General features: G+C 36.9%; 1 protein-coding gene across 3 annotated transcripts in view; it reads left to right on the top strand.

Moving 5' to 3' along the window:
- nlgn3a (neuroligin 3a) overlaps positions 1-12,508 on the top strand; it is a 775,439-nt gene that overhangs the window by 666,881 nt on the left and 96,050 nt on the right. For all 3 annotated transcript variants that reach the window (XM_061927654.2, XM_061927653.2, XM_061927652.2), the window contains one exon: positions 1,114-1,903. In XM_061927654.2, coding sequence (XP_061783638.1) covers positions 1,114-1,903 — 790 coding nt within the window. The remainder of the gene's footprint in view (positions 1-1,113; positions 1,904-12,508) is intronic.

Here is a 12,508-nt window from a genome sequence, read left to right as displayed (position 1 = left end):
TTGCTGTTATATATATATATATATATATATATATATATATATATATATACAATAAAAGAAATATATATTTATAGCTAGAATTCACTGAAAGTCAAGTATTTCTTATTAATATATATATATATATGAAATACTTGACTTGGTGAATTCTAGCTGTAAATATACTCCTCCCCTCTTAGCCCCCCCCCCCCCCCTCCCGAAATCGGAGGTCTCAAGGTTGGCAAGTATGATATGAAGTGATTTTTGGTCTAGAACATCCATCCATCCATCCATTTTCTACCGCTTATTCCCTTCGGGGTCGCGGGGGGCGCTGGAGCCTATCTCAGCTACAATCGGGCGGAAGGCGGGGTACACCCTAGACATGTTTTGCTTTATTCACTATTGACGTGTTTTTTGCTATTTTATGTTGTATATTTTTTACATGAGATTTCCAGTTAATTTTATCATCTATTATTACACCAAAAAAATTTGTTTTCTTTTACCTTTTCAATATCTACTCCGTCTATCTGTATAAGACAGTTATTATTTTCCTATCCAAACATGTCTTTAAAACTGTGAGGTACCATTTGGGAAAACCCAATGAATGTAGCGGCAATGTTCAACATTTGTCCAATCAAACCATCAATAGTCAATTTCTCAGACAAGCAGTTGCATTGTTTATACATTCAACTGTAGTTTAAGTGTATTCATGTCTGCGGATTCAGCTCGGAAATCCATGAATTTTTTGTTCTTTCCTTCCGCATTGTTTCTGTGTACCCTCTCATTGTAAGAAAAACCTGCAGAGCCATATTTGTAGCATCTGCTTCTGACAAGCATACAGATTATTACTGTGGAAGTCGCAGGGACGGGAAGGGAAATGACAGAGTGCTTATTCTCTCCTCTGTCTGCGAGCAGTCTGTAAGACCAGGCCATCTGCGCATTCATTATCACAGACATGGTTCTATTGTTGTAGGCATCTATTATTGTCCTATGTGGGAGCAAGAACTTATTGTCAGTCTGGGCTGTGTTGTTCTTATCAGCCAGGTCTCAAACATGGCAGCAGCTAAATGAACAGCCGTTGTATTGTGTAGCACATAACTGAATTAACCATGATCTTTTCCCTCTGCTCTTGTGCAGGTCTGTTCCATCGAGCCATCATTCAGAGCGGATCAGCGCTCTCCAGCTGGGCGGTGAATTACCAACCGGTCAAGTATACGCGTCTCCTGGCGGAGAAGGTGGGCTGTAACGTCCTGGACACGTTAGACATGGTGGACTGTCTGAGGAAGAAGAGCTCCAGGGAGCTGGTGGAGCAGGACATCCAGCCCGCCAGGTACCACGTGGCTTTCGGACCTGTGATCGATGGCGATGTAATTCCAGATGACCCTGAGATCCTCATGGAGCAGGGTGAGTTCCTCAATTATGATATCATGCTGGGGGTCAATCAGGGCGAGGGCCTGCGCTTTGTGGAAAACGTGGTGGATTCTGAGGACGGCGTCTCTGGAAATGACTTTGACTTCTCCGTGTCAGACTTTGTGGACAGCCTGTACGGATACCCGGAGGGCAAGGACACTCTGAGGGAGACTATTAAGTTCATGTACACAGACTGGGCCGACAAAGAGAATCCGGAAACCAGGCGCAAGACGCTGGTGGCCCTTTTCACCGATCACCAGTGGGTGGAGCCCTCTGTGGTGACGGCGGATCTTCACGCTCGCTATGGCTCACCCACCTACTTTTATGCCTTCTACCACCACTGCCAGAGTCTCATGAAGCCTGCCTGGTCAGACGCCGCTCACGGCGACGAGGTGCCCTATGTTTTTGGAATTCCAATGATTGGTCCAACTGACCTTTTCCCCTGCAACTTCTCGAAGAATGACGTGATGCTCAGTGCTGTGGTGATGACCTACTGGACCAACTTTGCCAAGACTGGGTGAGTCCTACAAAAAAAGGTCCCTTATTTCGATTTTTAGTCCAGTTTATAGTATTTGTAAATTGATAGTCATTAATGTAAACTTGTTTTTTAATATATATTATACAGTTTTTTTCCTTGAAACTATCATCAATTAAGGCTTGTATTAAGGCCCGATCATTGCCATGGGGATACCAGACAGAGTACTTAATGGTGTAAGATATTGATTACTCGCTCAGGCACTTATCAAACCTTGTTATGCTAGCCTCGGTGCTAAAATACTATCCAGAGTGCTTACATAAAAATAAAAAAATCTCACTTCACACATTTGATCAGTCAGTGCGGTGCTATTTTAAGAGGTCAATATAGAGCAGTCCTTCTCCAATTGTGATGTGGGCCTCCCTAGGGGTAGGCGGTGCGATGTGACCCCCTGGGAATATGATTTATCAGTACCATGCTTCACTGCACTGCAAAACGTGCTAATTGTAGCCAATAATCCTGACTTCCTTGTTTTTATTCTTAAAAAAAAAATCAGCACTAATGATTGCATTCATTTTTGTTTTATATATTGCATTACCTGAGTAAATGCTGATGATCAATGTGAATTCATTATTACTTATTGAGTTTGTTTGATTTTATTTTTTATTATCAAATGGTTCACATCCGTCAAAAAAATCCTTAGAGTTTAAATTAGGATTTATTTTATTTTATTTTATTTATTTATATATTTTTTTCTTTTTTTTTTATTGACATCCAGCATCAGACATTCCTATCCATTACATCATATTCACATAAATCATATAGCTATTGTCTGCCCTAAATGTCAAAATATTTGTGTTTATATCCCATCCATACCACTCACTCCCCCCCCCTCCCCCCCCCCAAAAAAAAAAAAAGAAACAACAACAAAAACAAAGTAATATCTACAAATACATCGATTAAATAAACAGAAAATAAAAAATAAATAAATAAATAAATTAAAAAAGGAAATAATAATACATTAATAATAGCTGACTCTTTTTTTTCCCAGGAAAATCGATGTACGGTAAATTAATTATTGTCTTTTACATACTAAAAAACAAAGTTAGTGAAATAACTATTTGTTCTAAATTGATATTCCTGTTTTGTTTTCTTTAATGTTAAGGATACGGTGTTCTGCAGAGGTGTACTTATAACAATTTTATAGACAAATGATACTATTTATAGACACAACGGCGAGTGGGACAGGGGAGGGGTGGGGGGGCGTAACAGAAAATAATTGTGTAGTAGCACTGGGAGCCTCGGGGCAAGCATTGGCTGACCAACTGTTTATCCGTCCCTTTTTTTTTTTTTTTTTTTACTTCTATTTATTGGGGTTTTTCTTTTCCAGATACATCAAATCAACACAAAATGCTAAATGATCATGCACAAATAATTGCATTCATTTTTGTTTTATATATTGCATTACCTGAGTCAATGCTGATGATCAATGTGAATTCATTATTACTTATTGAGTTTGTTTGATTTTATTTTTTATTATCAAATGGTTCACATCCGTCAAAAAATCCTCAGAGTTTAAATTAGGATTTATTTTATTTTATTTTATTTATTTATATATTTTTTTCTTTTTTTTTTATTGACATCCAGCATCAGACATTCCTATCCATTACATCATATTCACATAAATCATATATCTATTGTCTGCCCTAAATGTCAAAATATTTTTGTTTACATCCCATCCATACCACTCACTCCCCCCCCCCAAAAAAAGAAAGAAACAACAACAAAAACAAAGTAATATCTACAAATACATCGATTAAATAAACAGAAAATAAACAATTAAAAAATAAAAAAATAAAAAAGGAAATAATAATACATTAATAATAGCTGACTCTTTTTTTTTTTACATTAATTATTGTCTTTTACATACTAAAAAACAAAGTTAATGAAATAACTATTTGTTCTAAATTGATATTCCTGTTTTGTTTTCTTTAATGTTAAGGATACAGTGTTCTGCAGAAGTATACTTATAACAATTTTATAGACAAATTATACTATTTATAGACACAACGGCGAGTGGGACAGGGGAGGCGGGGGGAGGGGGGGGCGCGAAAAGTTTACTTCTTTCTAGGGGGGCGTAACAGAAAATAATTGTGTGGTACAGGGGTGCTCACACTTTTTCTGCAGGCGAGCTACTTTTCAATTGATCAAGTCGTGGGGATCTACCTCATTCATATATATAATTTATATTTACTTATTTATGAAATATATGTTTTTGTTAACAAGTTAAAGGTGTTTAATGATAATACAAGCATGTTTAACACATATAGTTAATATTGTTAACAAGTTAAAGGTGTTTAAAGATAATACAAGCATGTTTAACACATATAGTTAATATTGTTAACAAGTTAAAGGTGTTTAAAGATAATACAAGCATGTTTAACACATATAGTTAATATTGTTAACAAGTTAAAGGTGTTTAATGATAATGCAAGCATGTTTAACACATATAGTTAATATTGTTAATAAATTAAAGGTGTTTAATGATAATGCAATCATGTTTAACACATATAGTTAATATTGTTAATAAATTAAAGGTGTTTAATGATAATACAAGAATGTTTAACACATAGTTAATATTGTTAACAAGTTAAAGGTGTTTAAAGATAATACAAGCATGTTTAACACTTATAGTTAATATTGGTAACAAGTTAAAGGTGTTTAAAGATAATACAAGCATGTTTAACACTTATAGTTAATATTGGTAACAAGTTAAAGGTGTTTAAAGATAATACAAGCATGTTTAACACATATAATTAATATTGTTAACAAGTTAAAGGTGTTTAAAGATAATACAAGCATGTTTAACACATATAGTTAATATTGGTAACAAGTTAAAGGTGTTTAAAGATAATACAAGCATGTTTAACACATATAATTAATATTGTTAACAAGTTAAAGGTGTTTAAAGATAATACAAGCATGTTTAACACATATAGTTAATATTATTAACAAGTTAAAGGTGTTTAATGATAATGCAAGCATGTTTAACACATATAGTTAATATTGTTAATAAATTAAAGGTGTTTAATGATAATGCAAGCATGTTTAACACTTATAGTTAATATTGGTAACAAGTTAAAGGTGTTTAAAGATAATACAAGCATGTTTAACACATATAATTAATATTGTTAACAAGTTAAAGGTGTTTAAAGATAATACAAGCATGTTTAACACATATAGTTAATATTATTAACAAGTTAAAGGTGTTTAATGATAATGCAAGCATGTTTAACACATATAGTTAATATTGTTAATAAATTAAAGGTGTTTAATGATAATGCAAGCATGTTTAACACATATAGTTAATATTGTTAATAAATTAAAGGTGTTTAATGATAATACAAGAATGTTTAACACATAGTTAATATTGTTAACAAGTTAAAGGTGTTTAAAGATAATACAAGCATGTTTAACACTTATAGTTAATATTGGTAACAAGTTAAAGGTGTTTAAAGATAATACAAGCATGTTTAACACTTATAGTTAATATTGGTAACAAGTTAAAGGTGTTTAAAGATAATACAAGCATGTTTAACACATATAGTTAATATTGTTAATAAATTAAAGGTGTTTAATGAAAATACAAGCATGTTTAACACATATAGTTAATATTGTTAACAAGTTAAAGGTGTTTAAAGATAATACAAGCATGTTTAACACATATAGTTAATATTGTTAACAAGTTAAAGGTGTTTAATGATAATGCAAGCATGTTTAACACATATAGTTAATATTGTTAATAAATTCAAGGTGTTTAATGAAAATACAAGCATGTTTAACACTTATAGTTAATATTGTTAACAAGTTAAAGGTGTTTAAAGATAATACAAGCATGTTTAACACATATAGTTAATATTGTTAACAAGTTAAAGGTGTTTAATGATAATGCAAGCATGTTTAACACATATAGTTAATATTGTTAATAAATTAAAGGTGTTTAATGATAATACAAGAATGTTTAACACATAGTTAATATTGTTAACAAGTTAAAGGTGTTTAAAGATAATACAAGCATGTTTAAAGTTAAAAAAGTTAAAGTACCAATGATTGTCACACACACACTCTAGGTGTGGCGAGATTACTCTCTGCATTTGACCCATCACCCTTTATCACCCCCTGGGAGGTGAGGGGAGCAGTGGGCAGCAGCGGTTGCCGTGCCCGGGAATCATTTTTGGTGATTTAACCCCCAATTCCAACCCTTGATGCTGAGTGCCAAGCAGGGAGGTAATGGGTCCCATTTTTATAGTCTTTGGTATGACTCGGCCGGGGTTTGAACTCACAACCTACCGGACACTCTAACCACTAGGCCACTGAGTAGGTAACACTTATCGTTAATATTGGTAATAAGTTAAAGGTGTTTAAAGATAATACAAGCATGTTTAACACATATAATTAATATTGTTAACAAGTTAAAGGTGTTTAAAGATAATACAAGCATGTTTAACACATATAGTTAATATTATTAACAAGTTAAAGGTGTTTAATGATAATACAAGCATGTTTAACACATATAGTTAATATTGTTAATAAGTTAAAGGTGTTTAATGATAATACAAGCATGTTTAACGCATATAGATTCCTTTCTTTCATGATGACAAGAATATAAGTTGGTGTATTACCTGATTCTAATGACTTGCATTGATAGGAATCAGACAGTGGTGCTGATAACGTCCGCATTTTCGAATGGAGGAGAAAAAAAGTCCTCCTTTCCGTCCAATACCACATGAAAGTGGTTGGTTTTTGGCATCTTATTTATCCAGCTTCCGTACTCCTTTGTATACACTTTACAAGAAATACATTGTCGGCAAACTCCAGTCCGTAGCTTGCTAGCTTGTGCACGCCAGCTTTCCGAGACTCTTATTTTGGTAGCGCAAGCAGGATGAAGCAGCGCTTTTATTGTGCAACTGTGCAGTCGGTCTTTGGAGTTTTGACGACAGGTACGGCGCCAGAGTCTGTTGAAATAAAGTGTTTCTCGCCTTCCTGTCGGTAATTTTAACTATCTGGCAGCAGCCAGCGTCATCTCAGAAGACCCTCGGGTGCCGTGAATGTCAATCAAGTGACGAAAGTGACGTCATAGTGAAGATTTATGATCGCTCATTTTTAGGACTATTTTTTTAATGCCTGGCTGGTGATCGACTGACACACCCTCCACGATCGACCGGTAGCTCGCGATCGACGTAATGAGCACCCCTGGTGTAGTAGCACTGGGAGCCTCGGGCAAGTATTAGCTGATCAACCGACTGTTTATCTGTCCCTTTTTTTTTAAACTTCTATTTATTGGGGGTTTTCTTTTCCAGATACATCAAATCAACACAAAATGCTAAATGATAATGCATGGATAAAGACAAAACATAAAAAACAAAAGTAAAATAGATACCATTCCAAAGGGGAAAAAAACAAACAAAAAAAATATTAAAACAATACCACTTGGAGGATATGTCACTAGCTGTGGGTTTTACCAAATCATTATACATTCAAGGGATTCCGTTTGTTATAATAATCTATAAATGGTTGTCCTGACTCTGTTCTAATTTCTGTTATTAATCTTGTTGCTGCCTGTTCCCTTATTTGATGTGCTACTATTTTCCTCGCCTTTTCACCATACTGAAAATGTTAACAGTATGTCTTACTTGGGTAAGAAGTTGTGTTGTGTCTTACTTGGGTAAGAAGTTGTGTTGTTTCTGTAGCATGCAGTAAGTTGAGTTCTGTTTGACGATATAATTTTGGTTAATGCAAGTCTGGTGAAGTGGAGATTTAGTTGTTTCAATCTAAATCTGCTACTTCCTTTATAAATTCATTTTCTTTGTCTCTAGTTCTTTATTAAAGGGGAACATTATCACAATTTCAGAATTGTTAAAACCATTAAAAATCAGTTCCCAGTGGCTTATTATATTTTTCGAAGTTTTTTTCAAAATTTTACCCATCACGCAATACCCCTAAAAAAAAGCTTCAAAGTGCCTGATTTTAACCATCGTTATATACACCCGTCCATTTTCCTGTGACGTCACACAGTGATGCCAACACAAACAAACATGGCGGAAAGAACAGCAAGCTATAGCGACATTAGCTCGGATTCAGACTCGGATTTCAGCGGCTTAAGCGATTCAACAGATTATGAATGTATTGAAACGGATGGTTGTAGTGTGGAGGCAGGTAACGAAAACGAAATTGAAGAAGAAACTGAAGCTATTGACCCATATCGGTTTGAACCGTATGCAAGCGAAACCGACACGACAGCCAGCGACACGAGAGAAAGCGAGGACAAATTTGGCGATCGCCTTCTAACCAACGATTGGTATGTGTTTGTTTGGCATTAAAGGAAACTAACAACTATGAACTAGGTTTACAGCATATGAAATACATTTGGCAACAACATGCACTTTGAGAGTGCAGACAGCCCAGTTTTCATCAATTAATATATTCTGTAGACATACCCTCATGTCAGCAGGCCAGGGAAGCTAGGGTCGATATTCTTCTCTTGATCATCTTCGGGACAGTGTGAGCCAAGACATCCAGGGGGGTTTAGCTCGCTCGTCTGCGGGAACAAACTGCCGCCATTGCTTGCCGTGCTACCGAGGTCCTTTGTCCATGAATTGCTCACACACTCCGGCAGATTCAATGGGGGTCTGGCGGCAGATTGCTTTGACTTTATCGTTGGAAATGCATCTGCTTTGAGTGTCGCAGGATATCCACACATTCTTGCCATCTCTGTCGTAGCATAGCTTTCGTCGGTAAAGTGTGCGGAACAAACGTCCAATTTCTTGCCACTTTGGCATCTTTGGGCCACTGGTGCAACTTGAATCCGTCCCTGTTCGTGTTGTTACACCCTCCGACAACACACCGACGAGGCATGATGTCTCCAAGGTATGGAAAACAGTCGAAAAAACGGAAAATAACAGAGCTGATTTGACTCGGTGTTTGAGAAAATGGCGGATTGCTTCCCGATGTGACGTCACGTTGTGACGTCATCGCTCCCAGAGCGAATATTAGAAAGGCGTTTAATTCGCCAAAATTCACCCATTTAGAGTTCGGAAATCGGTTAAAAAAATATATGGTCTTTTTTCTGCAACATCAAGGTATATATTGACGCTTACATAGGTCTGGTGATAATGTTCCCCTTTATTTATTAGTAGTTTGCTCCTTTAAAATATCTGTCCTCTCATGTATTATTCTAGAGCCTCCCATAATGTAGATCTTGATACTTCTGTTGTATCATTGGTTGATAAATATAGATCAATCTGTTTTACAATTTCCTCTACTAATTTCTTATCCGACAGCAAGCGATTATCAAACCGCCATTATCTAGATCAGTGTTTTTCAACCTTTTTTGAGCCAAGGCACATTTTTTTGAGTTGAAAAAAATCCAGAGGCACACCACCAGCAGAAATCATTAAAAAACGAAACTCAGTTGACAGTAAAAAGTTGTCGCAATTGTTGGATATGACTTCAAACCAAATCCAACCATGCATCACTTTAGCTCTTGTCTGAAAGTAGGTGTACTGTCACGAGTTTTTTGCTTTTTCCCTCTGTGTAGTGTTTTAGTTCTTGTCTTGCGCTCCTATTTTGATGGCTTTATCTCTTTTTTTGGTATTTTCCTGTAGCAGTTTAATGTCTCCCTTTGAGCGATATTTCCCGCATCTACTTTGTTTTAGCAATCAAGAATATTTCAGTTGTTTTTAACCTTCTTTGTGGGGACATAGTTGATTGTCATGTCATGTTCGGATGTACACTGTGGACGCCGTCTATGCTCCACAGTAAGTCTTTGCTGTCGTCCAGCATTCTGTTATTGTTTACTTTGTAGCCAGTTCAGTTTTAGTTTAGGTCTGCATAGCCTTCCCTAAGCTTCAATGCCTTTTCTTAGGGGCACTCACCTTTTGTTTATTTTTGGTTTAAGCATTATACACCTTTTGACCTGCACACTGCCTTCCGCTGTTCCCGACATCTACAATGCAATTAGCTACCGGCTGCCACCTACTGACATGGAAGAGTATTACACGGTTACTCTGCCGAGCTCGAGACAGCACTGACACTCAACAACAATACATCATTTGCAGACTATAATTACCGGTTTGCCAAAAATATTTTTAACCCAAATAGGTGAAATTAGATCATCTCCCACAGCACACCAGACTGTATCTCACAGTGGTTGAAAAACACTGATCTAGATGCATGTTTATGTCCAAGAGCCAACTGGAGAGTTACTTGACAATAATCAGGGAGTACTACTGTTCCGTATTCACAGCTTTTAACAGTTTAGAAACTATTAAGGAAAAAATCTATTCTGGAATAGGTGTGTACTCGTGTATTAGAAAACAAAGCTCGCCAGGGGTCTGTTATTGTATATGTTTGCATGAAATTATGAACCCTCTTTGCCGATTTTGATAAAGCTATCGGTCTATGTGAAGATCTGTCCAGCAGAGGGTCCAATACCATGTTGCAGTCACCCCCAAAAAATGAGCTGGTGAGAATCCATATCCGGTAATTTTGAAAAGAACGATTGTATAAACTGCTCGTCATCTACATTGGGAGCATGTATGTTTGCTAGTATTACTGGATTTTTATACAGATTTCCTGTTACTATGATACTTGAGAGTATGATTTTGGATGCCATGAAAGGAATTGTTCTTTTAATTATTATTGCTGTGCCTCTTCTCTTAAAAGCCTACTGAAATGCGATTTTCTTATTTAAACGGGGATAGCAGGTCCATTCTATGTGTCATACTTGGTCATTTCACGATGTTGCCATATTTTTGCTGGAAGGATTTAGTAGAGAACATCGACGATAAAGTTCGCCACTTTTGGTCGCTGATAAAAAAGCCTTGCCTGTACCGGAAGTAGCAGACGATACGCGCGTGACGTCACAGGTTGTGGAGCTCCTCACATCCGCACATTGTTTACAATCATGGCCACCAGCAGCGAGAGCGATTCGGACCGAGAAAGCGACGATTTCCCCATTAATTTGAGCGAGGATGAAAGATTCGTGGATGAGGAAAGTGAGAGTGAAGGACTAGAGGGCAGTGGGAGCGATTCAGATAGGGAAGATGCTGTGAGAGGCGGGTGGGACCTGATATTCAGCTGGGAATGACTAAAACAGTAAATAAACACAATACTCTATTAGCCACAACACAACCAGGCTTATATTTAATATGCCACAAATTAATCCCGCATAACAAACACCTCCACCCTCCCGTCCATACAACCCGCCAATATAAATCAAACACCTGCACAACACACTCACTCCCACAGCCCAAAGTACTGTTCACATCCCCAAAGTTCATACAGCACATATGTTTCCCCAAAGTCCCCAAAGTTACGTACGTGACATGCACATAGCGGCACGCACGTACGGGCAAGCGATCAAATGTTTGGAAGCCGCAGCTGCATGCGTACTCACGGTACCGCGTCTGCGTATCCAACTCAAAGTCCTCCTGGTAAGAGTCTCTGTTGTCCCAGTTCTCCACAGGCCAATGGTAAAGCTTGACTGTCATCTTCCGGGAATGTAAACAATGAAACACCGGCTGTGTTATCCGGCACAACACCTGCCGCAATACACCGCTTCCCACCTACAGCTTTCTTCTTTGCTGTCTCCACTGTTCATTGAACAAATTGCAAAAGATTCACCAACACAGATGTCCAAAATACTGTGGAATTTTGCGATGAAAACAGACGACTTAATAGCTGGCCACCATGCTGTCCCAAAATGTCCTCTACAATCCGTGACGTCACGCGCAGGCGTCATCATACCGAGACGTTTTCAGCAGGATATTTAAATTTAAAATTGCACTTTAGTAAGGCATGTGTTGCAATGTTAAGATTTCATCATTGATATATAAACTATCAGACTGCGTGGTCGGTAGTAGTGGGTTTCAGTAGGCCTTTAACATTACATTTAGAATGGAAAACTTTTCCTACCCATTTGCAACAAAGTCTTTTATGATGTTGTTTTTTTAGGTGTGTTTCTTGTACAATTCCAATTTCTGTTCACAGTTTTTCCTGATGAGCTAGAATATTTCCTCGCATTGAGTCCCTTACAATTCCATGTAATTAATTGTACTAAATTCTGCGACCCTGATTTGCAAAGTTTAAGGTTTGTAACCATCTTTATTGCACTTGATGGTAAATGTTCTTATGCTAAATGTTTTTTATAGACATTCTCCATTGAGAAAACATAAAAAACTAAACAAAAAACTAATACCAAGAACGCATAGATATAACCAAAGATTCCCCCTTTGAAACTCAACTTATATCCCACTCTGTCTCTCCCCGAATGAAAGGCATACCTGGCAAAACCAAAAAGAAAGTGCTGACTGCACACAACATTGCCCAACTTTAACTTCAAGAGGTACATTAACTTATGACTTATGACATATGACTCCTTTAAGTGTTTTATCGTTTGCATCTAGACCAGCTATGGTTGCAAATAATACTTTTGTCATGTCTTGGTGATCATGTTTAGTTTGGCTATGTTCTGTTTGGTTTGTGCACTCTGTCAGTTTCTGTTTTTTCACTCCCAGTTTTGTTTCCATGACTACCAATCAGTTCACCTGTCCTCACGACTCACGCACCTGATTCATTTGAACTCAC

This window comes from Nerophis lumbriciformis, linkage group LG35 (genome assembly GCF_033978685.3).
Source record: "Nerophis lumbriciformis linkage group LG35, RoL_Nlum_v2.1, whole genome shotgun sequence".
NCBI classification, from domain to species: domain Eukaryota; kingdom Metazoa; phylum Chordata; class Actinopteri; order Syngnathiformes; family Syngnathidae; genus Nerophis; species Nerophis lumbriciformis.
The sequence above is the reverse complement of the archived record's forward strand: the minus strand, read 5'-3'. Positions and strand labels throughout refer to the sequence as shown.